Below are 27,708 nucleotides of genomic sequence, written 5' to 3' on the forward strand. Positions count from 1 at the left end.
TACTTCTATCATCTTCTCGGTTCCAATGCACACTTAACAATTCATTCACAATTCATTACAAGGGAACACATTGGAAATTGTAGTTGCTGGTGTGAAAATACTCACCACAGACAACCAGCATCAACATTAGAGTCCAGTTTTTGTTTTTCTACACTATAGATTTGAATTTTACACCATCTTTCTCTTAAATCCATCGTTAATCCTTTTTACGCTCTCGCTAGTGTATTAAAGACGAGGAAACAGTTTAAAGCTAGGAGGCCTTGATAAAATAATCAAGTTGGTATGCAGAAGGTCAGCACAACCAGTGAAAGTAATAAAGAAATGTAACTTTGAGAGAATGAGTATTGCATGGCTCTAAATATTTAGACTGTCAGACACAAGGAAGTCCAGGAGGTAATCTTTTCCATCAAGGCACAACCGCCACTGGCAGTTAATGGAATAATGTTCATACAATGTAAAAACTGATTTTATCTTAACACATTTTATTAATATTTTCAATTGACAGTCTCAGCCAAAAACAAACATTGGAAACGAAAATCATATCATGGCAATGGAACAAGAGGGTTTCAGGACAAACGGGGGCGGCAAAATCAATATCAGTTCCATCACAGATTATAAATTAGATCAATTCAAACAGCTGTCTGCAGTTTTACTGTATATGACTATATACTGTATTGTATCTAATGCAAAGTTGAAAGAGCTAGGAATGGAGAGGTCAATGAAGCCGGGGACAGGGTTCGGAGGTTATAAACAGGTGAAAAGGGAATTTCTGTGGGAAAATTGGGCTTTCGGTCAGGAGTTGCAAGTCAGGCACAGCATGGATTGCAGGGAAATTTATGAGGTCAGAAATGGCAAAGGACATGGGACAGAGTTGAGAATGTGGGAAGCTACTGAAGATATTTCAGTGAGGTCATGGTTAGGGTTGAGAGGCCAGATAGCAGAAGAGTTAGGATTGAGGGAGGAAGAGCCATTGCGTGCTGACAGTGCACTTTTTCGTTCTGATGTTGTAACTTGAGTGGGGGTTGGGGGAAATGATAGGGGGGGGGGGTCTGGCACATGGTCTATGTTGCCAGGCAGCTGGATGTGGGTGTGGTCTCAGGAGTGCAGGGTAGGGCAGGCAGAGAAAATGAGGATACACAACAAGAGAGGAGGACGAGTCACACAATTGGCTCCTTGCAGAGGACAATTTCCAGCTCGCCACGGTAGAGCTTCCCCCCATCAGACAGGGTCATGATGCTCTGCTTGTAGCCCGTCAGGTTCTTCACATCCACATCCTGAACAACAGAATGGGGGCTATAGAGTCAGTAAAACTGAAGGGGCCAACTAGTGACAGTAATCAAGATAAAGATACTAATGCTAAAATTTACCAGTATTGTCCTGGGTGATCAGATTATTTTTCAATTAAATCTTTCTGTTACCGCACAACACCAGTTTACACTGGTAACAGGGGGCATATTTACCACTCAACATTCGTAGTGATTTTTCAAACTTTTGAAAATGAGTGCATGATTTCAGACACAGGTCAGTCCTTCTAGAAAAACGCGGAGTTTTTTTGTGATCGTTGAATCCTTGATTATGCGCCACGTTTTCTTAAAAAATTCAATGGAATATGCGGGATATTTATGCAATTTTATGCAATGAAATTGCAGGAACTTGCAAAAACTGTGGTTTGATGAAGAAGAATAAAAAGTGATTCCCCCAACACCCTGCTTTTTGATGATGTTCACGTAGCGTAATTACATCACTTCATAACATTCCCATGGCAACAGGGGAAAATGGCTGCTCTTGTGTGAAGTAAACGCAACATTTTACAACTTTCTGCTAAGATATATGTGACTTTTTTGCAACGAAAATGCGGGGATTATGAAATCATGCAAGCCCCGCATATTTTGTGCGGAAATCGGCAATTTATGCGGCGAAAGTGCGGCGTATTTGAAAAAATGCGGCCCCCGCATAAATATGCGGACTTTGGCTGATTATGCATTGAATTATGCGATCGCATAATCGTGTTTTTATGGAGGGACTGAGAGGTAGACAAAAGAAGGCATTGCATTTTTAGCCCATCACTATTGATTTTGCCGTCCGTGGTTACAACTGTTGGGAGCAGATTTGATTTGCTTTAGCTAGCTTGCTATGGTGTGAGCTGGATAAAAAATTGCTCCACATTTAATGCAGAAAGTCAGCCTTTTCCCCAGATAATGATACTTATAGATGTACTGTATAAGATGTGTTAAATAAGCAGCATTGTTATTGTAATGAAGTGTAGAGCACATAGTACAGTATTATAAATAGAAAAATATAATTAAAATGTTATTTAATTCTTACATTTCTATGTATTTTTCTAAAATTAATCATGTTTTATTAAAAATTAAATGTAGTATTTGTTAAGGACCTCAATAAAAACAAGTGGACTTTATTGTGCTACAATTGCACTGAGGCCCGTTCCAGAAAGCAGGTTTAGTGAAAACTCTGAGTTGGTTAACCCTGAGATGAGGGAAACTCTGGGTTTTCCGTTCCAGAAAGAGAGGTAACTTAACCTCGGAGTCAGTTACTATGGTAACTGAGTCTGTGAACCTAACCTGGTCGGAAACAGGGGAAAAAACTTGAGTTTCTCTCAGTCTCCTCCCTCTGAGAGGGAGGAGAAACTCATTTCCTCATACATTCATTCAGCCTGTATCAGGCGCATTTTAATGCAGTTTTATCTGCATGAATAAAAAAACATATTGGTTGATATTAGGCAGATTCTAAAATGTTTTTTTCTCAAACATGTCATGTCCTTTTGTCGACGATCCCGTTGATGAAAAAGCTGTATTAATTCACAGAGAGTTTACGTCGGTATTGAGTCCCGACTATAGATGTATTTTCATTTCCACATAACCGATTTGAGAGATATTTTTTATTTTCCATTAGATATGTAGATACCTTATCCGTCCTCATATCACTAACATCAACCATTGTGGACAGGCTTTAACATCCCAGCAGATTCTTTGTGGCGCATTACGTTTTTTGCAAACAGCCATTTTCTTTACAACAGTGTAGCGGATCGTACTGTAGGCTAATAGTAAAACCACTGTATGCAGAGCCATCAGAAAAGTAGTTCAGACTCGCTCTGAAACATTTTTTAAACATTTTTGTAGTGTTCCCTGGACAGTAGAGCCATTAAAAAGAAATACATCATTATACATTATAGTTCTGTTAATGATATGGTGCTGCAGCCTCAGAATGGGATTAGTATAGTTGACTTTTTTGCCCGCAGGATTACACCTAAATAAAATTATAGGTGTAATACAATTCCAGTTTTCACCAGTAATATTATAAGTTAACTGTGATTAAATATGAAATTAATACACTGTGAATGTGTATGCATTGACTCGAGCAGCAATTTTCTCCCACACCAATTCTCTCTCTTTTGCAGCAGCAGCCGCTGTCTTGCTTTTTTTAACGAAATACATGTTCAACTCGCTGTTTGTGCGCATGAGTATTTCCGCCGAGCTGTTTGTTTGTGGTTGTTACCGTGGTGAATCGTAGAATCATGGCTCCATTCATACTGCCTTTTGTGCACGTGCGTAACCCTGAGTGAACATACTCCGAGTTGATTGAACCAACTCAAATCAGCTGTTCTGGAACCAAAAAAGTTTCCCATCTCGGGGTAAATCAACTCAGACATCAGGGTTAGACTCAGAGTTTGTTAAACCTTCTACCTGGAACGGACCCCTGAAGCCCTCTATGGAAAGGCTGTGTTAGTTACCATGCTAACAATACAGAACGAGGCTAGCTTGAAGCGATGCGAAGATATTACGTGACTTGATTTTTGGATTCTGTCATGGTTGTGTATTCCTGTTTAGTTTGTTTCTGTTCTGAAACACTGTAATATTAAACATAATGCACAGTGTGTGAACAACTGAGAGGAGCAAAAATGATCAGAGAGAAATTGTATCAGAGCAAAAAGTCACAAGCCAGGTCTAAGCTCACAAAAGTGCATCATGTTTACAGTATGCCACAGGGCCACATAATGTACTTGTATACAAAATGCCTGTGAAGCTTCACCAAGGCCCCCATCTCACCTTCTTGTTTGTCTGGTAAAGGTCTCGTAGCAGGGCATCCAACTCCTGCTCATCAATGTAGCCGTTCCCATCCTGAAAGAAGTTGACAGAAACCCACCACAAATTTTATTTTCATCTCTAAACATTCAGAAAGGACTGGTCTTGAGGACAGGATCATTGGACTGATCTGTAGACAGCGAGCAGACTTCAAAACATAATTAAAGTGCAGCGATTTAAACTACAGCTCAACATTATGTAGCTGCACATGGTTTTCCTAGTTTTCATCAAAGATTCCTGCATTCCTTCCTATACAGTGTGCACCAGCTATATTTAGATTCTGAGCCTTTTGATTTTTGAGCCCTGCTATGCTGCTCAACGTCATTCAATATTTTATGGCAGCCATCATAAATGCACAAGCCAAATGGCCATTAATGAATGATGATTTAAAAAAAGACTTCCCATTCACAACTATGTAAAGGGGGTTAGCTGTAGAGTCAACATGGAGCCACTTTGCTAATTAATTAGTTATGTCTCACAGTAGTGTTTTGAGTTTGGGGCCAAAAAATAAATCCAAATTGTTGGAAATGTTTCCTTGGCAAGTGGAACAAAACCATGTTCTGTTCATCTAGGCTCGGTCTCAAGATGACTTCAGAGCTCGGTGGCTTGCCAATCTTATTTTTTACTTTGGGAGCTGCTCTTTGATGTCTACAAAGCTAGACTGAAGTTTCCCAGATCTTGGGAATAAAGTGTAATTCTATTTTATTTTCACTTTAAGGATGAAAGTCCCGCGCTCTGCAGAGTTATGGGAAAGCAGAGCAACATCAGGTATCAACTGGTCTGTCTAAGTTGTGTGCCATCTTGCGTGCCAGATATGTTCAAGACCTCGCACAGTTTGGGACTGTGGCCCTATGAGCCATGTTCACGTTCAGCTGACCGGCCACACTCTGCCCTTTTTACGATCACTCAGCACAAGTGACAGCAGCTGACTGTGTTTCAGCTGCAGGGGTTGAGCTCATAACAAAATTATGAAACTAATTACACCCATAACGGTAGTGCTCCATTCACCGTCTACATCAGTGGTTCAATAATGTACCCACCTTTGAAATATTTTTTAGCCAAGTACCCCTGAGGAGTGCAAAGCATTGTTGGTAGAAAAAAAAAAATTTGTGTCTGATTTACTTAACAAGCTTGTAACTGAAACACACTTAAATGTTACTTCAAATGTTTAGAATCCGGACCCCCATTTGAGAAACACTGGTCTACATGAATGGACCACAGTGGCTCATCTATAATTGAACATTCAACCCTGTCCTCTGCAAGTGAGCTTGTGATGTTTTGTATAGGTTGTGTAGCCATGGAACTATAGAGTCAGATTATTTTATTGTTAGAGTCAAAAACAGAATATTCAAGTGTCAATTATTAAAATTCTTCTCCTTATTAAGATTGAATTAGTTATTTTTCTCCTCTAAAAGATCTTTAATTCAAACCACCTGTCTCTATTCCCATACCAAAAACAAACCTCTCCCCTCCAACTGGACACTCCAAATCGCCTCCTTCCAACGGACCAAAGACTGACGTTGTGTCCCAATTTAAAATCAAATATTCTACAATATTCAATAATTCAGTAATAATGTTGACAGTGCTAAATGCAAGGTACAATTTTGAACAAATGGAAACTTTACAAATACAGATGGTGTATGTTTTTTCACTCAAAAATCAAGCAATTGTAGTATCCATCCTAGATTTTAGTCAACTTGGTACTGTGAACACGCTACATTCTCAAAAGATGGTTGTATTAAGCATATTTGCCACACATAATTACTGTTTAAGACAGCAAATGTGTCATGTAGTGGCTACATCACTGGTACAAAAACAGTATTAGAGAGTAGATTTATTTTAAAATTTCAATTAAAATGTTGTATATCACTAACTAACAGCACCATACAGAAGCATTTAGCACATAAGAACTGAGCTAACAACAGAGCTAACTGGAGCACTGGTGCTATGCCACATCAAATTGAGTTGTTTATTTCCTCTAAGATTGAGTCAGCCTCATAGCTACCTAGATTACAGTATAGCTGGCCCCTCAGGCTGACAAAAACTCATAAGATATTATAAAAAAGAAAAATGATTTAACAGATGTGCAACTCTCACCCTATAGTCTCTCCCCACCAATCCATTACTAATGTGGAAAATGTGGCCATTAACTGAACCACAGCTCAACAACCCTGAGCTGTTTACAAAGGTACTGGTGTGCCAAGCCTAACTCATTTTCGTTTGCATTTAACTAAGTAGTTAGGGAGCGCCCTCGACACAAAACAAGGAATTTACATATATGATTTTAAAGGGAAACTCCAAAACAAACAGTGCTGAGTCATCCAGACAACTTGACTCAAGTCTAGAGTATTTTTTCTAGGGGTGTAGCAATTTGTTCTTCTTTTACAGTATAAATATACATTCCTCAAGTCCTCTCACCATGTAGCATATTAACTTTTACAGTACAGTCTACAGACACAGACCTACCTGTCCCACCCATAGGTCCCACCCCTTTTTAAGATAGCATCTATTCCACTAGCCTCAGCTCAATTAACTTTATATCCACTAACATAACTTATTATTTTAATCAAGGTAAAACATTGAACACTAGCTCCCAAGATCCTTTAATAGTTCCCCCATAAATAAGACATGGGGGATGTAGTAAATAAAATTTGTTAATGGTTTCTGATTGATTATCAACAATGAAGAGTTCAAATGTAACTGTTGAGCATTGTGGTAAATACAAATTTAGCTGAGAATACTGTATATAGACAGGATTTCCCAGGAGCACCCCAGTTTTCAGTATGGCAGATGAATAAAACTGTCTGTGCCAAAATGCTAGTGGAAGAGAACTTAACCCAAAAGTGGGGCCAGACTTCAGCTGTTTGTTTGAGAGTGTGTGGAAAGCAGACAACAATTATATTTATTGCCACCTTGAATAAAATGTCACCTACCTTGTCATAGAATGCAAAGATGGCATTGAACTGCTCAGTGGTCAACTTGACACCCTGTAAAAACAAGGTTTGACTTTGACTCAGACTACAAATTGCAGAAGTCACAGTAAGACAAAAGTCAACCAAGTATATTATAAATATTCAAACATAGTGGCTACATCACATTAAGTAGTTCAGTGACATTGTGTATATTAATGTAGCCATTTCTTTTTACCTGGAATTTGAGTAAGAAATTCTCCTGAACAGGGAGAAGCCTGTGGTAGATTGGCAGACACAATAGTTAGATGGTGAATGAACATCAGCGGGCAATGTGTTTCAGCATTTATATAGTGAACAGAGGAAAGTAAAATTGCACATTACCTTGCCATCTCTGACAGGCCCAACTTCCCATCTCCATTCAGATCAAACATCCTGAGCTACAAAGTGGAAGCAGAACAGAGATAGGAAGAGACAGAGGAGAGAGGCCGAAAGGAAAGTTTTTTTTTTATAGGTATATGCTGTCACGGTGAAGGCAAATATGGTCCCATGGATTCTATTGACTGAGAAATAGAATGGAGTTTCAGTCTTTGTTAGACATCTTTTTTGTTTCTTCATATTTCTAGATGTTTAATGGAAGACCAGTAAAGGGACTATCCATGAAAAAAGCTTCAACCATTTCAGCCAGTGCAGTTGATGGTGATTTTTACAGAATAATAACTTAAGAGTGCTCTTTTTTAGAAAGGGAGTTAGGGGAAAAGTACAGCAGCATATTACTGCCACACCAGAAAAAGAGAAACTGATCATTACCACGGTATAATGTAAAAAGTTTATTGTTATTGTTATGGTTTATGTTTTTCATGTTATAACAAGATATTTTCAAATTATTACGGCATACAAACTAAAACAAGAAAGGTTTATTGTACAATATGAAATGTTTCATGTTAAAATGTGATAACCTTTGTTATTACATAAACTAATATAAACTAATAACTTATTATTATAATTCTTATAACATGAAACATTTCAAGTCATAATGAGATAAGTCATTTTGGAAAGAGGTGGACTCCCCATTATATATATAAAATTTTTCTCAACATGTTTTCATACCTAAACGACACACTAGGTTGATTGCCAATGACTTCCAAAAAAAGATATGGCCGTTCTATTTAACGCATAGACAGTATATAATGGACCAATAGACCCCGTTGCTCTGGACGGAGACCAGTGAAGGCTATTAGAAGCACTTTTCCGGTGATGGCCAGCTTTACTGCGCCGCCTCCAACTGAGAGAATGTGACGTGGGCAACGTGTCTGAAAGTTGTAAGTCTTCTGGTAGCTGTGCCAAGAGAAATCTCAATCATTCCCAATCTTGCAGATACGGAGAGTGTAGGTGGATGTAAGGAGATAACATGGGCACAGGCTAATTATTGATCACTAACATGCTAGTTAACATTAGTAATTAAACCTAAATATCTCATGTAAGTCGAAACTGCCTGCGAGCTTCTCCTGTACTATACGGTAATTCCTCTACTATGCGACAGTAAGTCACTTGGTTATGACACAATCGTTAGCTTATTTTTACAAAAACGTCTGCTACGGAGCCATAACGTGAGGTACAAGGTAATGAAGCCTTTTATACATTGTCGTGTTTCTTTGGAACTAAACAACGGACAAATAGAGTCTTTAAACGCTTCAGATGTAAAGTTATTCGCAGTCAAGTGACATAAAAAAAAAATGGCGGTCAGCGGAATGCTAACAGGAGGTGATGGCCAGTTAGCAACAAAATGGCGCCATGATGGCTTGAGTTCTGAAGCGAAGCTTACCCCCTTGATTTAACGTCGTGAAACGGCCGCACGGTGGCTGTTTTAAGCACATGACCATAACACGTGACCGTAACGTAACCCGTGACAGTAACACGTGATCGTGCGAGACGAGGTTAGCATTTTGAAAAGGAACTAGTTAAGTTTAGGTAACAAAAATACTTTGTTAGGGTTATACAGAAGAAGATTAGGGCCACGTGAAAATTTTTATTTGAGTTCTGAGTTTAAAATCAGAATTATGAGATTAAAGTCAGAATTCTGTCTTTTTTAAAAGTCTAAATAAAATAAAAATTTAAGTTTAAAAAAAAAGAGTCAGAATTCTGAGAATAAAAGTGGGTTGGGTCACGGGGGGAGGAGCTCTAGCAGGGGACCCCAAAGTTCCCTTTCCCGAGCCACATTAACCAGCTCCGACTGGAGGATCCCGAGGCATTCCCAGGCCAGGTTGGAGATATAATCCCTCCACCTAGTCCTGGGTCTTCCCCAAGGCTTCCTCCCAGCTGGACATGCCTGGAACATCTCCCTAGGGATGAGATGAGATCCCCAGTCCACCAAACTGCAACTCCTCCCCACCCCAGCTACACCTCGATGTCTTTTCCATAAATATTACAAACAGGATTGGTGACAAAGCGCAGCCCTGGCGGAGGCCAAGCCTCACCTGAAATGAGTCCGACTTACTGCCAAGAACCCGGACGCAGCTCTCGCTTTGGTCATACAGAGATTGGATGGCACTGAGAAGGGACCCCCTCAACACATACTCCCGCAGCACGTCCCACAGTATCTCCCGGGGGACGCCTTCTCCAGATTCACAAAACACATGTAGACTGGATGGGCATACTCCCAGGCTCCCTCCAGGATCCTTGCAAGAGTGAATATCTGATTCGTTGTTCCACGACCAGGACGGAATCCACATTGTTCCCCTTCAACCTGAGGTTCGACTATCGTCCGAACCTTCCTTTCCAGCACATGCCAAATAAAATGACTCATCATTTTACCTTTGCTGCAGGTTGTGATTTAAAAAGGATCCCCATTAGCATAGGATATTCCTAGCATAGTGTAAGTACTAGCATGGTTTCACTGCTGGACCTGATTGATATTGGTGCCTATGTATTCATGATTATTTGTTATTATTTAGCAAATCGTTATCAAGTTGGTGCATTCCCTCGATAATAGCGTTTACCATCTGTGGCTCTAATAAATGTAATAAAGGCACGAAGAAACAAGTAAGAGTTGTCCATTTTCAGGTATTAATGGACGACGGCGACGTGTGAACCGCGGAGTTTGCGTCGGACGGTTCACGCCTCGCCGTCATCCATTAATACCTGACAATGGACACCTCAAAGGGCATTAACCCGCTTATACCATGGTCATTTGCCAAATAACATATTTTTAAAACATTAGTTTATATTTCATTGGCACATTTACAGAAATGTTGACAAATCAAGTTTATCCAAACAATAACTCAGTTTCCCTGGTTACGCCTGAGGGTTGGACTAATACCTGGAACAATCATTCGCATCCTATAAGGTTATCATGCAATGCAAACGTTCACTCCTCCAGGAAATAGGAAGGACCTTAGATATGTCTTGCCACCCTTAGTAATGGGAGATATTCATAGTCCGCTCAGCTCGTAGAACCCTTCAGCTTAGCTATGAGCCAGAAAGCTAACGCTACGCTGGCAAGATCCAAAGTCAATAACATTGTGTACAGTTGGCAATCAGTAAAAATTGACAGTATGTTGAACAACAAGACAAGCTAGCTATCCAGCCGTGTCATTGTCCCCAAAACAATATAACGACTTTTACGAACAATTTTATCCGTGATGTGTAACGTTTCTGTCGGGCGCAGCCCGAAATAGCGACCTGAACAGCAAACGGGATGTGAGATAACGTTATTCGCTGTGAAACAAAGTCAGTTCAGAGGGGCAATATAACTTACTTATTGCAGCTTGTGTGTTCAGAGGACAAGTTGGAAATAACAGATTCACATTTCCTTTTTGTCTTAATGTAGCGCATTCATTGAGAACAGTAAACAGTCAGTTTCACCGGAACTCCTTTAGTAGGTGTCCTACATCACTTTTTTATGGACATCCTGCAGCCAATCAGAATCGAGTATTCACCTAGACCACGGTATAATATGAAACAATGACCAAGTGTATCTATAAATGTGTTGCGGAAAACTGCTTCAGAAAATCAGGTCAGGTCAGCTCTGGGGCTTCCAGGAAGAAGCAGATGTTAGCACATATGTGCTGTAAACACACAACCTGCAGGAAATGATGGGTCAGGACCACTCAGCCGCACAGCACCGCTGCCACCGACATGAAAGGCCTCTAAGGGCCTCAGGGCATGACGTATACTAGACACATACTTCAGGGGCGGAGCGAGAGGGCCGCTGCTGGGGCTCCAGCCCCGAATGTTTTCTCAAAGCAGCAAATCGTTAAGGGTTTTAAAATAACTTCAGCTTTGTGTCGTTCCCCCTCAGTCATAAAGACTGCATACTGCTGTGTTTCTCTAGGATTCATTGCTATTCTCGAGATTTTACTTTTTTATCTTAGTTTAGCCTTTTAAAGTTATTTTTCACTACTTTGAGAGATGCTGTTGCAAAATCAGTACTTCATTTGTGTTTTCTCCCTATTTTGTGTTTATTTACCTCAGTTTATGTTACTGGAAGTTTTTTTCTGAGCTGAGGGAGGATCTTGTTTACTACACTGTGGTGATCAGGGTCTTCTTGCAGCAGAGAACACAACATTTGAATCGGGAAACAAACTCTAAACTGACCATGTCTCTTTTAAGAAATGTGTATTTTTTTGTAAAAATCAAAATATAATGAAAATCTTATGTTCGTGATACTGAGCATAAAGTTAAGCCTAACAGATAAGAGCTGTTGTGATGTGACGTAGACACAAATAATAACATAATAAAATATATTATACATAATATATTCATAATATATCACAGACTAAAACATGGTCTTACACTGAGTAAATACCTGTCTGCCAGTTATTATCATCAAACCCTGAGCTGGCTTTGTGTGTGTGTGTGTGTGTGTGTGTGTGTGTGTGTGTGTGTGTGTGTGTGTGTGTGTGTGTGTGTGTGTGTGTGTGTGTGTGTGTGTGTGTGTGTGTGCGTGTGTGTGTGCGTGTGTGTGTGTGTGTGTGTCTTACTATGGTCTGTGTGTACTCCTGGAGCTTCTGGTCATCGTAGTGTCTGTTAGCCTTCTTCAGCAGGTCTGACAGAAAGCCCTGAGGACAGAGACACATGCGGATAAAAAAAAAAGAACATGCAGAAGTATGGCATGTGCAGGGTCCTCGGTTTTCACCATTGAAAAAAACCACAGCAATGCAAAAGCTTTATTTAATCTACTTTCTTGCAAACCTAAAACTTGATGAAGGAAGGTAGATAAAGGAAAGATAAAAGCAACAAGGATAGGAAAAGGGTAGGAAAGGAAGACTATAAAGATGGAAAGCGGAAAAGAAAGATAGAAAAAAAAATGTATTAAATCAGTGGTATTTTATGAATTGATCTTGTGTTTTGTATGTAAAACCCTAATCTGCAAAGTAAAGAGTAAATACAGCCATTAGGTACAGTCAGCTTTGTGTCATTTCCCCTCAGTCTCTCTGACTGGACCGGCTAATAAATGGAGCAAAAGTTCTATTACTGGGGAAATATCGCCATTCATTCTGTGAACTCTATTAAAAATAGGTTTCAAGATCCGTAATGCTGTTTACGCCCAATTCCTACCCTACTTACAGTATGTCATGTTACTTTAAATAGTAACATCAGGCAATTTTTTGCCGTTTTTTGGGTGGCAGAAGTGCAAAGTAGTCATCCTCAACATTTATTGTGTTCTGGTTTCAGAATGATGAGGACAGTTGGAGAGCAATTAGATACAAAACAGGATTGTTGATTGTTATTCCTTGGCAACTATAATGTTTTTTCCCCCCAAATGAAATATTTTTAGGCATTCTATTGTCAAATGGCATGAGAAATAGTGCATATAGCTGCCAGTAAATGGAGCATGCCCCCGGACCCGCCCCTTGGTTTGGGCTGAGCCCCGAAGGTTTACAAACGTGGGGCTCAACCCCTGGATGCAGTAAATGTAGTGCAGTCATTATTTCAATATATTCTTACATCACGTGTTCAGCACTTCAGTCGATATACTCAGATATTTTCCACGTCTGCTCACAGTCATGAGGTAAGCACGGCCATAGCCCGCTATGAGGTCACATAAGTCCGGACCTCAGTAATTATTTATTTTTAAAAAACACTGTATATTTGCATCTGAATGACGTGGAACCCTTTTCTTTAATGTCCACTCTATGTTTGAAACTGACAGCTTTCTGTGCGGGGCCACAGGATGTGTTGGCCTACCTGAGCAGTACGGGAGTGCCCCAGACCTCTGGCTTTTCATTTCGGCGCCCATGTTAACAGGTTAGAGCAGCCGCACATGAGTAGGTGAGCCCCGCGTGAGGCGCACAGTTCTCAGCACAAATAGACAGTGAAAATGATCTGATATTAACATCATACCAGCAACATTCATAACTGACACCTTTTACTATAGTTTCAATGTATATAGCCTATCCATAGAATATTTCACAGACATGAAACTATAAATATATATTTATATATTCATTTTATAATTGAGCGCACACTTCTTAACCTTTTTCTATCACAAATACATTTAAGAGCATTTTAATGTTGTAATTTGTCAATGTGGAGCCAATTGTAGATATGTTTTATAATACTGGGTAGGTTAATAGTATACCCTACTACTTCCTATCATTTAAGCATATCATATGTTTTTTTTATGTAAAAGGTAACTGTCAAATCAATGTAGTGGATTAAAAAGTACACTATTTCCTTCTGACTTGTAGTGGAGTAGAAGAATGTAGTAGCACAAATGGAACTACTCAAGTAAAGTAAAAGTACCACAAAACTGTACTTAGGTACAATAGCTACTTGAGTAAATGTACTTAGTTACTTTCCACTACTGACTGTGACAAATTGTGCAGCTTTAATACAAAGTATTTTTGTATTACCCTCTGTATGTATTTAATGATAGATAATGAGTTTGCGTGTAGTGTATTGCTGAGGTTGTGTTTGTAGGTTACATTTTGGTATGAATTTTGCTCATACAATGCAGTAAATACACTCCATTAAAAGAAAAAAATTCTGGACCTCAGTCATTTCTAAACCCTGGCTACGGCCCGTGAGGTGAGACACATGTCTGCTGCCTGCGATCTCATCTGCATTTTCCCAAAGCTTTCCAAAGGCCACACCTGAGTAATTCATCTGCACCTTGTCAGCTGGAAGAAATGTGATCCCATGTCAACTTAAGCAGCCTAATTTGTATGTGACACGTAATCACTGACCCAAGTAATGATTAACTCCCCAGTGTAGAGCACTTTCCTTTATATCATTTGACACAACATTTCCTAGAGGTGTTGAAGTGAATAACATATGTGCAATCTGAAAAGCTTTTTCATCTGAGTCCTCACCGGAAATAAACACGCGTAGTGGTCATTGGGGGATTTACTGTGGAGCGGCAACTTAACTCCTCTTTCAAAGCTGCTGCCTGGCTTTACTGACCAATGTGCTCACGTATGTTTCAAACATGTATAAAAAAATAGGTGAATTGCATTGAAACTTAGTGACAAACGTATTGGAATGCTGATTATCTGTGGTTATATGTCACTTGTTGGCCTTGACAGGGCAAAGACTACATCTTAAGCTATATTCAGCACATCGGTTTCTTATCTTTGGAAAGGATTTTCTTTAAAATCTAAATTTCCAATTTTAAATATTTTTTAATTTGTTTTTTTTTTACAGATGTTTCAAAGGCCTTAAAAGAATAGTTAGACTGGAACTATGCTTATTGACTGTCTTGCTGAATGTTAGCTGAGAAGATTTATGATGTATCAATCTTCTCATCTAACTCGGCGAGAAAGCAAATAGGCATATTCCCTGCCTACTAGTTATTTTCCATAACTATGCCTTTCAACAAGCAGATTCAGAATCAGTTTTATAATAGGGTAGTTACTGATCATAACACAAAAACATGTAGAGGATTTTTTCATTCTTTCCTTTCTTTTTAATGGTGCACAACAACATGGAGGAGGTGATAAAGAAAAAAAATATCCATATAGGTTAAGACATTTTGCGCTTTTCCACTCAAAATGATTCAATGATCAAAAAATTGCATGGGAAATACATCCAGGGAAAAACAAAAACAGAATAACATGACTATTACAGTGGTATACATATATGTAAATATATAAATAAAATGGAAATATTTTGAAAAAAAGACTGGATGTATGGTATAAGTAGCTACTTAAGTGGCTGCTAGCTACTACTGTCTGATAATCACAGTTAAGAGTGGGTGCTCTGCTAGTGAGCATTTGAATGTGCATTTGAATGTGTGTGGGGGGGGGAAGAAAGAAAAAAGACATAACAAAATAAGAATAAGTATGACAAATTAAGCAGATGAATAAATAACAGGTATTTGTAAATGTACTGAATGGTCATGCTAGCATTTGGGATGCAAATGTAGATGTATGATCAGAAATATCACATAAAAGACATGACCATGAATGAGTTACAATATGTTTTATCATTGAGAATTGTATATCGCAACATACCTTCAATTCGTTTGCTTCAATGTAGCCACTGCGATCTGTATCATATCGCCGCCATGCCTACAAGAAATATAAAAAAACAAAAAACAAAGGAGATATTGGATTGAAAGCAGTTTTTCAGCACTGATGCACAATGCACAAAGACACTTTTCTCTTACATTCCTCCCCCAACATAAATTCTCTCTGATCGAACCCTCAGCTTGCTCCTTAACTGTGCCAAGAGTTAGACTTTTCTGGTGGGGAGAGCAGAAATCGTTCCAGAGGGGACAGCAACAAAAGCTTGGATCATCCCTGAAATCACACAGTATTCGATACAATCCCAATCGCCTGCATACAGAGCAGAGGGCAACCAGAGACAGAGAGAAATGAGGGAGGGAGAGAAAGTCATTTTAATGAATGTTTTAATCTAGCAGCTGTCCCTGTCCGAAGGAAGGGCTCCTTATCAAAGATGGATGGCCTTCCCCCTTCTCCTTCTCCCCCTCTTCCCCCTCTGCTCCTCCTCTGGGCACTGCAAAGAGGAGCTACAGTGGTGTTATCCATTATATATGACTCTGAAAATAGAAGGTTCTGCTTCCTCTTTCTAACCCTTTTAAAAAAAAACAGTGCCCTTCAACAAAGACTGATTAATCCTCCCCTATTGTTTTATGTTCTCAAACTCAGGCTCTCAGCTTCCCATCGACATTTCATTTACGTCCTTCTCTGTTCTTGCTTTCTCTTGTTTGCCCTTTGCATCCTTTTCTCTTCACACCTTCTTTTTCATTCATCCTCCTCCTGTCATTTCATTATTACTTTTCAACATGACACCCCGGAGACAAGGACATCCTCCTCCCCACATGTAATTGGTTTCTAATTGGCTCCATTCTTTCATTGCAGCCGATCTAACATGAAATCTGCCATTTTCTTATCTTCTGTGTTTAAAAAATAATGTGTTTTGTGGAATAAAGGATTTCCTTTTCACGAGCGCCTTTCAACACACATCTTGCTCTGCTGAAGACGTTTTGTTACTCATACAATCTTTTATTATTCATAATTCACCGCAGCACTATGTTTGTTAATACTGTACTTTGAACTTTTCATATATAAACGGTTTCTTAAACACACAACTTGACTGTTAGTCAGTAACAGAACAGACTTCTTATTTTCTGGGAGGTTTTGCTATCAACTAGTCACATACGATTGACTTGTGTGTAGCTAATGTCTGATTGATCGTTAGCTAAATTGATTTAGCTCACTTTTTTGCAGTGTTGGTGATAACATGTTACAGAGTAACGCATAACTGTAATCGGATTACATTTGTAACAGCAATGTAACGCATTACTGTTGATAACTCTGTAATCAGGACAATGGAACCGCCATCTGGACATACTGGGCATGTAGTAGCTTTGAATGACGATCAAAACGCTTGTCTTTTACTGTGAACATTTTACTGTTCAATATGCTACCACCTCCAAATGTGGTTTGAAACCGATTAGCAAAAATTGCATTTAAAAAAAAAAACGGATTTGGCAGTCTAAACAAGGCCTGAGATGTCCAGAGCAACTGCTTGACTGCAGCGCTATAAGAGGAGATAGTATGAAGAGGGTTGGGGTGGTGGTAGTCACGCATTGCCAGACCTTCCTCTACAGTGTTGTGGAGGAGGGTCTGGCTAGTCCAAACAGCTTTCCAGTATAGGAGAAAAACATGCTCTGGTTTATTGGCATTTCTTTAAGCCAATTACAATCATCTTAGGCAGCGCTATGAGCTGGACGGAGCCCCGGTGCCGCTGCAAAATAGCCTCGGGAAGGAACTCGTTTTGGTAGAACATGTGTACGTTCAAAAGTTATTTTACTCGTGTAACAGAAAACTCAGATTGGACAGATAGTGTAGCTAGCTGTTTGGATTTACCCTGCAGAGATCTGAGGAGGAGTTAAACATAGTCCTCATAAATCCACTGGAATTTAGAATGCCAACACAAAGAAAACGGAAGGTGACGGACATCCTGCCGAAATGAGGGACATCAGGCGGAATTTCCGGCGGCACCGGAGCAATCCCGGAAATGGAACGTCATCGATATAGACTAGGGTGGTGGTGGATGGGTCAAACACAGGACAACCACCTGGGAGACTTGTGGTCGTGTCCAAAGTGACGTAGACTACGTAATTTAATTTTCTTAAGAACATTCTTAACTAAAGCCATGGACGAATCAGAATCAGAATCAGAAAAGCTTTATTGCCAAGTATGTTTACACACACGAGGGATGTGTCTTGGTATCGTAGGTACAGGTCACATTAAAGCATTAAAGCAACATGCACAAACACACCGAGTCACCATATCAACTCTCAACTCTCTCCTAACTCTCGCAACAGATACAGCATGACATTGGGAGAGGAGAGGGAAACAAAATGTATGCTATGAATGTATGTTAACCCAAGCAATGATCTTTTACTAAACCTTACCAAGTAACAAGTTTTGTTGCCTAAACCTCGCCAAATAACAAACAAAACAAACATACCCTCCTTGGCAGAGGTAATAAAGTAATCCATTCAAGTAATCCTTATTTTAAAGAAGGTAACTGCATTCAGCATACCAACAATTTAAACTGTAACAGTTCTCATATTTTGTATTTTAAATACTGTACTATTACTTGTATTCCATTACTCCCCAACCCTGATCATGATTGATGTTAACGCTTTGAGTTTTGGGAGTTGTGAATATCAGCTCCACTGCAAACCTCTGTGACCTACAGCGCGTAGATCCTCTGCATGCACCAGCAGAGACATTCCCATGAATCTTTGGAGAACCATTTACAGCCTAAGTAATTAACACCGTCCAGTTACTGTACATAAATCACTAAAGTGAACGCTTCACATTAAATTAGCTTTTTCCTCTTTCAAGCCAATCTGTGTTTTGCAGCTGGTACAACTAGATCAGGAGGGTTTACTGTAGCACAGTAACCAAAATGGTGAATGAAATTGGCCATTTCAAACTATTCACACCCCCTTTTTACTTTACTGAAGGGATTTACAAATCTTTTTCAAGATTTGTGCTTGCTAACCTTTATTTGTGCTCAGTCAATTCTACAGTATTTTTACTGCTATACTATATTTCTACTATGTTCCTGATGGTCGTTTGATTTGTAATTCAACTGCTATATCTTAAAAGCAGAAATGGGCAACCATGTGCAATGGAGGCATAGGGTGTGCGGTTTTCATTCCAGACTACTCCAGTTTATTTCACCAATTAGTAGAACTTTGACTATACACAGGGAATTATTTCATGAAATTAGCTGGTAGGCAGGAATGAGAATATGCAGGCTGTCTCTTCTCCATGGATGACTGACTCTGGTCTATATTGTATGGTTGGTTGCAGTGTGTCCAGGCTAATGGCATTTCTTAGTGAAAAACAAGAATGCAAAGAACGGATCAAATGACGATGAGTGCGGCAAGGGAGGAAAGCAGCTCTGCGGTAAAAAAAATATATCGGCCCATCCTAACACACTCAGAAACACACACTTACCGCCATAAACTCAGCACTGGAGCTAACAAACTCTCTGAAGCAGAGCAAGAAGTTCTCTTCAGTTGGAAGAATCTGGGCCAGCTAGAGAGAGAAATGACAGGAAAAAGGGAGTGGTGAGAACACAAGATGGCGGCATTGATATGCTGGGAGAGAAGAAGCAATGGCAGACTGGGGAGCTTTTTGTCTGCAAAGCTTCAAATGAGCAACTTGTACATTAATAATAGAGAGCCGCGACCCCAGAAACCGGGCTATGCCTGAATTAGATTTGTATCTATTTATTTCACAAACAAACCTTTTCACTTATTCTCTTATGTTGCTTGAAGTTTTTAGTTCAGACAAAACCTTTGCACCTGATTTTTACTCTGAACCCCTCTCTAATAACTTATTGGTAATGCAGAAGCCCTCCATCTCGCATCTCTTTCAAATCATGCTCCGGAAATGGTAAAATCGAGGTAAAGCAATATTCCAAACTGACGCTCCATTGAGACTATCAAAAGGACTGTATTTATGTTATCAATTGGAGTATTGACCAAGGCTCTGAATCCTCTCATTTGAACTGTATTCCTCTGTCCCTTTGAATTATCTTAGCTTCTTCTTTTTACATTTTTTTCTCACCCACCATAGAAAGCAGACAAAAAGCAGTTTTCCCCTGTTTCTAGTGTTTATGCTAAGCTAAGATAGCCAGCCGCTGGATATGAATATATGAGTGGTGTCAATCTTCTCATCTAATTCTCGGCAAGAAAGCGAATAAGCATATTTTCCAACATGTCAATATTCTTCCTTTTATAAAAAATATAATACAAGAAGCACCTTGAGGCCTTACCTCTGACATCTCAATTCGTCCATCTTTGTTCTTGTCAAACTTCTGCATGAACTCCTTCATCTTTTCTCTGAATATGGGGTTTGAAGGGTCCTAGAAAACATGGTAACACTTTACAATAAGGGCCACAACATTTGAGTAGTTACCAGGGAACAAATGAGGAACGAATGAGAAACTGTTAGTGAACCATTAGTTAATGAGTAATTCCTAATGTATTTTTATACAGTAGTTATTGATAAGTTAATTGAGAAACGAGTGAGGAGCGAATCAGGAATGACTTGATAATTGATGAATTCGTTATAAGTAATTCCCTAATCTAACTATAAATCTAGGATCCTCTGCATGTGTGTGTGTGTGTGTGTGTGTGTGTGTGTGTGTATTTGTGTGTGTGTGTGTGTGTGTGTGTGTTGTCTTTCAAATATCTCGAGAACGGTTCATACAATTTACTAAACACTTGGCTTCCTGGGTACCCAATGAACTTGACTTTGACAACTTTGCATTTTTTGCAGACACTAGATTTCAACCAAAAGCCGGACACTATATCGTATTAGGTTGCTGTGCTGTAAATTCAGCACTTCTAAGCAGACGGCAGAAGATAATCTCATCATAGAGCTGGCCAAGCAAAGGGATGGGAGAGAAACGTGCTCTGGTTCAATGGCATTTCTTTAAACCAATCACAGTCGTCTTGGCAGCGCTAGGCGCCGTACAGAGCAATGGCTCTCTGCAAAATAGCCTCGGGAAGGAATTTGTTTTGGTGGAACGTGTACGTTCAAAGGTTGTTTTAGTCGTGCAACAGAAAACTCAGATTGGACAGATAGTCTAGCTAGCTGTCTGGATTTACCCTGCAGAGATCTGAGAAAAGGTTAACCATAGTCCTCATAAATCAGCCGCAGTTTAAAATGTCAACACAAAGAAAGCCCAAGGTAACGGACGGATCAGGCCTAAATAAGTGAAATCCGGCGGAATTTCTGTCGGCAACGGAGCAATCCCGGAAGTGGAACGTTGTAGATATTGACTAATCACGAGACAATCATGCAATTATTTGCGAATAAATATTTTAATCAATTGACAGCCCTATTATAGACGGCAATTGTCTTCTTAGTTCACGTGTCTGTATTTAGCAGGACAGGTGTGAAGTGAGGCTGATGTTGTCAAAAGGCAGTGGCACCTGTGTTTTTCATCAGATAATGATGAGATATATCAGATAAAATGTTAAAATGAAATAAAAAGTCAGTGGTTTTTGTGAGACTAGATTAACTGAACTGTTCAATATAATAATATAATGATTTGGGAGCCCCAGGTGAACAGCGTCTTGCTTTACTTTTCACCCTTTCTCTAACTAGGGATGTTTGTATTGGCAGTTGTAAAACTATTAAAGTGAAAAGAGAGGCATTATATCAGCCCAAAGTATTTACATTTACTTAACGTCTGTTCAAGGTGGAGCTTTCAACTCTAATATAATGATGGATAGTTTCATGAATAATAATGCATCATATTTTAATTGTGATATTTTGTGATTAAAATCTGAATCTCCAACGTAACCAGTAACATTTATCTGTCAGCAGTACAATGTTTTCCTCTGAAGTAAAAGTACACAGTAAGTTCGGACTCAAAACGTTTTTTTCTATTGTCTCGGACTCGTGGTATTTGGACTCAGACTTGTCTCGGACTCGTCATTGAACTCGCCAAATATTCTAGTTCGTCTTGACTGAGTCAAGCACATTAGGCTTTTTTTCTAAAAAGTTCAGAAAACAGGTATTGATTTAATTCATAATCCATCTAGAACAGGCATCAAGATAGGTCGCCTGTTATACGCCTGGCTGCGTCATATAGCTCAATCATCAGGTATCAATCATTTTCAATTTGGCCACTGACACAATGTCAGCGAGCGCTTTGCACTCTGGATTCTTCAGGACAAGTTCAAAAATGGGAACATGTCCGTTTTTTTAGTGACACGTGTGTTGTTACATTTTCCTTTGGCAGTCCAGAATGTTCTTGTTACACCAGAATAAAAAGACTCAACATCTAAAATGTGAAGTTGCACTGTAGCTTTATGGTAGCTGTTTAATTTAAATTGTTATACTTAAAGTAAATAATATTTGGATCCTTTCTTTCTTGGTCTTGACTGTCTCTCATTTGGACTCGGTCTTGACTTGGACTCAAACCATTTTGGACTCGGTCTTGACTTGGACTCAAACCATTTTGGACTCGGTCTTGACTTGGACTCAAACCATTTTGGACTCGGTCTTGACTAGTTCTGGTCTTGGACTCGCTAAAGGTGGACTTGACTACGGCCCTGTGTTGAAGTAATGAAGTTAGGCTACTCATTAACTAATGGTTTACTAGCAGTTAGTTCCTCATCCATTCCTCATTTGTTCCTTGGTAGATACTGAATTTTTTTTTTTCTCAATACAAGTTTAACCTGTGTGGTCATACAGGTGTCACAATTTCGATTTTAAATCACAAATTGATCAAAATGAGCTTTCGAAATCGGCACTATTTTAAAAACTCAAACTGCTGTTGTAAAGTACCCTTTTGCCATCTAGCTCTTATTGTGACATTGCCGTCACTGCTGAAAAGAAAATGTTAAAATCATGAATTGAATCGTGACCTTAAATTCGAAAGTCAAATCGAATCGTTGATTTGAAGAATCGTGACACCCCTATGTGTTCAGTATGTGTATCTGTGTTTAATCTCTAGTCCTTGAACTCACCACCCCTGCTCCTCTCCGGGCCATCTCCAGCTCCCTGAAGAAGTTCTCCAGTTCCTTCCCCTCAATGTAGCCATTACCTGGGAGACAGACAGACCATAAACCTACGTCATCGCAACATACCACAAAGGGCTTATTTCAGTATTGCTGACATGCAAAAACCCCATCAGCGCAGATGTAGTGACAGTGTCATGGTGTCAAACAGATCCCAGTATGGCTCAGTTTTACCCCAGTATTGATTCAAACATGAGCTTTTTTACCAGTAACTCTTTTCCTTCCCCTCTGGCTCAACAGAGTAGACTATTGACTGATACGATGCAAACTGATCACTCCTCAAAGACTGTGTTCACAGGGTTGTACGCAAGGAGAAGCTCTGTACTGCATGGCAAATAGCTTTTCTAGGATTTTAAAGGTGATGATCCACAGGCAGCTTCTTTTATTACACGGAAATCAATTCCGCCTTCAGCAGGGAGTTTGGCAAATGGGACACATCAATATGGATAACGTGTACTGTGACAATTTTATGCCTCAATTTGTTTTTTCAAGATCATCTACATTTGTGAAAGTGATGATATGTTGTCGTGAGGAACTTAACTGAAGTTTTTAAATGAACGCCTAGTCAATCATTTTGACAGACTGAGTGACACTTTTGTCAAATGGTGCTTGTCCTAAGATGATGTCCATTACGTAATTTTTGGATTCTGTTGTGACAAATGTAGCTTGGGGACAGCTGATTTTCTTCTTACCTTATTTCACTTACTCCTGGTGCTCTATTGCCCTGACAGTAGAGCTATTCTGTGAACCTGTGCCAATATTCTATCAACAAGCATGCTGAATGGCTGGACAGATGGCTCCAAACGATGTGACTAGCTGCTTCAATAAAACCCTGGAAGGCAGAGCTGCCTCATTAAACACTAACAAAGATTATTATGCCATCCACTTCCTCTCCTCTCCCTCTAACTCGCCGTCTTTTGTCATCTGTCATCTTCTATCTAACTCCCTCTCCCTATCCAACCAACATCTTAGCATATTTGTTCTATGCATGGACATTGCATGCGTGCGTGCGTGCGTGTGTGGATGCATGTGTTCCTTAGTGATGTTATCAAAAATCATGAAAAAAAGCTCCGCTGTTACAATAAGTGGGACAGTAAAATGCCTCGCTGCTATCAAGCCTCCTTCCTGTGGGTCTTATTGACATTTAGCACTCTGGAAAGAAATGGCCTGCTTGATGATTAAACAGAGTAAGATGTGATGTGTGTAACTGCAAAGCAAATAACATGACAATAAAAATAGATTTAGGAATACGGTAGATTATGCCGGAGCACTGTCATACTTTCAACAAATGCGGCAATAGAACCATACACCCCATTATATTTGTGCATAAGGGAGCATCTGTTTGTACTGTGCTTTTTCAGATATAGGATAAGTAGTTTCTGTTCCAATCACCCTCTAAGCCACAACAATATGCTTAGGGTACCATATGGTTATTCTATGAAATGCTATATGTGCTGCAGCCTAATTACAGTGTGTCTATGTTTCAGTAAACTGTCCCAAATCCATCAAATGAACCCGCCCTCCCTAGTTACACTGAATGTCAATGAAGCCATATTAGTGTGAAGATGTTAAAAAAAAATAAAAAATCACTGTCAGCAGGTACATTTTATGGCTGACTTCAACTCACTTCCACATCCTTCAATTTAATTGTCAAACAACTAGTTGTATATGTCGTAATGAGAGTGCTCCTACCAACCTGCTTCCATATACTTAAGTCTCCCTGCACAAGCACTTAAAACGTGCACCAACCAGCAAGATAAAAGGTTCACAAAACCAAATACACACTCTTTTGGATACTGCGTCATTATAGTCCCAGGAGATGGTGGCAAAGACGCTTCACTCCTCTGGTTCTGATTCTAAAATTCAACCGCAACACAGGAAAACTCTCAAAGTGGGCACTAAGTGCATATTTAAAGCCTATATAAAGTGCATTTGCCTTTCAAAGGCTGCCCTGCCTATTCAAATAGTTTGGGTTAAGATCACAGGGTCATTCAGGAAGTGGATTTTGCTTAATATTCCCGAATTTCCATATCCAGGTTAATAAAAGAAAAAGAATTGACAGCAAATGCTCTATAATTAGCAAAAGAAAAACTGCAGTTGTTTCCCTTTTCAGCTTTGAAGTGATTGAATTGAGAAAGTCCTGACAGAAACAGCAGAGAAAGATGAGAGGGACACAGAGCGCAGGAGCCGCGAGAGACGCAATCCAGATGAGATGTGATCCTGGGCCAACAGGGGAATATGTGGTTTCATCATCTCTAGATGCATTGCCTCCTGTGTATTTTTATCTGCATCTCAAGAGATGTTTACTCAATCTGAGCAAACAAATTAGCTTTTTTTTTTTTTTTTTTCTGCCGAGCCAGAAGACACTCCCAGTAATGAGAGCAGGAATCAAACACTGTAGCCAAATCTGTTGATGCACACTATTTGTATTTGATTTGCAAAGTGGCTCATTGCAAAGCACAATATGTAAAGTACCTCAGCATTAGGACTTAAACACCTGGCTGGGTAGGACGAATATCCTCATACTATAAGCAGGCCATAAGAGTAAAAACAATAACAGTAATGACAACTTTGTCTGCACATGGCTCATATGCTCAGCACCTCCACCCTAACTCCCCATTCTGCCCTGATTTCCCTGTGGAATTAATCTCAACATGTGTGCAGGCAACAAAACACATTACATTAACGACTGACTTCCCAGGAGTACGTGTGTAAAACAAAGAGGTGTAACACACTCACCTTGTTTTCAGGTGTATTTTTTTAATATTTTTTTAACATCTCAACAAAGTTGATTGAACGAGCAAGACTGAGGACCTTCTGTTTAATAATGACCGGTTGCAGCCAGGAATCAGAGTGATCACTTATACGCCCTAGTCTGACTCTCAAGGTTTTTAAAGAAAAACCAAAAATTGTCTCCTTTTTTTAGGTTGACTACTGTGGACTTTTGACTGTATCCAAATGCTCCTCGAATGGGTTTCATCAGCACTTTTATCAGTTGACAAAGTGTCCTTAATCCACAGAAAAAGGATTTCCATAATTAGACCCTATAAGAGGCTTCCTTCTCTATGGAAGCCACAGCAGTGACATGCCTGATGAATTTGTTGAAGAAAAAAAAAAGAAAAGAAAGGAAACTTGTCTCATGTCATACTGCCACGCACACAGAGATATGTGCAGAGTGAGAGAGACTGACTGATGTGACAAATATGTACGGAGATAAACAGGACAGATGCAAAGAAAAGACACCGATCGAGATTGAGAGCAGAATGTGTGCGAGGAGGAGGAGGAGGAGGAAGAGGAGGAGGAGGAGGAGTGGGTCGCTCGCTGAATAAATTAGTACATGGGACGATTTCATGTTGACGGATAGCCCATCAAATCAGTATCACATGAGTCAGTTTTTATACCCAGGACACTTCCACTGCGTAACACACCTGAGACACTGCCCATGATGATTGGAAACCGATATCAATACCAAGAGAGCATCGATCAGGCAGAACCAGTTACTTTACTGATTAGGTTAAAGACCCTGTAATTAAATGACGCATTGATTGCAATATAGCACGATAATTGCGTGTTTAAATCAAATGCTTCATTATTGGAAAATGACACTAAATTGCCAGAGGGATGACGGCTGCACCAACTTAAACTTCGACTTATTCACTGGGAGTGGTTTATCACATCAGAAATGCATTAGAAAAACGTCGAACTTTTATAAGGGTTGCAGTGATCTAAATATCGAAAATATCAGCTCCTTAACAATAAAGCATGAACATGTCCCTTTTGGCTACTTTATCTCTTATCACACATGGGACTTATACGATGATAAATAATATTATCACTTGCCTAATTAAAGACAATATAGTTCCTATAATAATAGTTAATATAATCTATATATCTATCTCTCTCTCTCTCTCTCTCTCTCTCTCTCTATATATATATATATATATATATATATATATATATATATATATATATATATATATATATAAGTTTTATCTCAGATATATTAGGAATATATTCCTAATATATCACAGCAAGAGATTACAGAACCCTATATTACATTACGTATTTTCCATCCTAATATTCCTAAATAGTCGCTTTAACATCCCAGAACGACACACTTTTGCTGTGCTATTATAACAAGCTTAGAATAACAGACATTATAAGGTCTGTTATTCTAAGCTTGATAACGGTTTTACATTATTGTAGGAGGATACATTTCAAAAAAAAATTTTCATGCATTTCCCTGTATAATTATAGGCTATTATTATCGTTCTATCGGCTGCATATGTTTCATTCAGTAATCTTCCGTGAAATTTTGAGTTTGGAATAACTTTTAGGAAGGTAAAAAAAAAAAAGTGTCCTACCGTCAGCGTCGAAATGTTTCCAAATGTCGAGGAACTGGGACGCGGTGACCTCGGCCAGGTGCAGGTGAGGAGGCTGCTGTGCTTTGTTTGCCATGATGCTTTCGACGGATGCTGCTGCAGGTCAGACTCCAAAAAAAATCCGCTACTAACTTTTCTGTGTCTCTAGTTCAAACACACCCCACACTGTGGCCCCGGCGCGCCGCCCGCCGCTTTTTAACGCCGGCACCGCAGCAGTGCCGCGGCACTGCCGCTGGGGGCGCACAGCCGCCGACCACATCCATCTGAATCAACCTCTCTCTCTCTCTCTCTCTCTCTCTCTCTCTCTCTCTCTCTCTCTCTCTCTCTCTCTCTCTCTCTCTCTCTCTCTCTCTCTCTCTCTCTTTGTGTGTGTGTGTGTTTGTGCTTTCAAGCTTGATCTGGTGGTGTGATAGCACTGCAGTGGACAGACTGATGTGTGTGTAGCCTATGTGTGAGGGAAAGATGGGAGAGATGCAGGTCGTGAGCAGATACGTTTTTTTGTTGCATCATCATGCTTTACAGTAGATCCTGTGTGTGTGTGTGTGTGTGTGTGTGTGTGTGTGTGTGTGTGTGTGTGTGTGTGTGTGTGTGTGTGTGTGAGTGTGTGTGTGTGTGTGTGTGTGTGTGTGTGTGAATAACCACATCTATGTATGCACGTGAAATGCATGCATGTGAGCAGCCCAGTGTGCTCCATCCTACATCTGTGTGTGTATCTAGGCGTACAGCTCCCCGAGCCTGTCTGCCAGTGTGTGAGGCTTCACAGACTTAATTAGAACTCACACACT

The 27,708-nt window shown here is 39.7% G+C and overlaps 1 protein-coding gene across 2 annotated transcripts; it reads right to left on the reverse strand.

The window, feature by feature from the left end:
* Positions 1–1,100: 1,100 nt before the first annotated feature.
* calb2a (calbindin 2a) lies at positions 1,101–27,076 on the reverse strand. 2 transcript variants are annotated; one of them, XM_028586107.1, is made up of 11 exons: positions 26,906–27,076; positions 22,491–22,567; positions 19,781–19,870; positions 18,958–19,038; positions 15,466–15,522; positions 11,992–12,069; positions 7,394–7,449; positions 7,248–7,287; positions 7,034–7,087; positions 4,065–4,136; positions 1,101–1,274 (listed from the first exon to the last, which is right to left on the reverse strand). In XM_028586107.1, the coding sequence occupies exons 1-11, from the start codon at positions 26,997–26,999 to the stop codon at positions 1,158–1,160; spliced, it is 816 nt and encodes a 271-aa protein (XP_028441908.1). In that variant the 5' UTR covers positions 27,000–27,076; the 3' UTR covers positions 1,101–1,157. The 2 variants fall into 2 exon arrangements, with proteins under 2 accessions (XP_028441908.1, XP_028441909.1); XM_028586108.1 differs by lacking the exon at positions 26,906–27,076 and adding an exon at positions 23,234–23,280.
* Between the last annotated feature and the right edge of the window lie 632 nt (positions 27,077–27,708).

This window comes from Perca flavescens, chromosome 8, assembly GCF_004354835.1.
Source record: "Perca flavescens isolate YP-PL-M2 chromosome 8, PFLA_1.0, whole genome shotgun sequence".
NCBI lineage: Eukaryota > Metazoa > Chordata > Actinopteri > Perciformes > Percidae > Perca > Perca flavescens.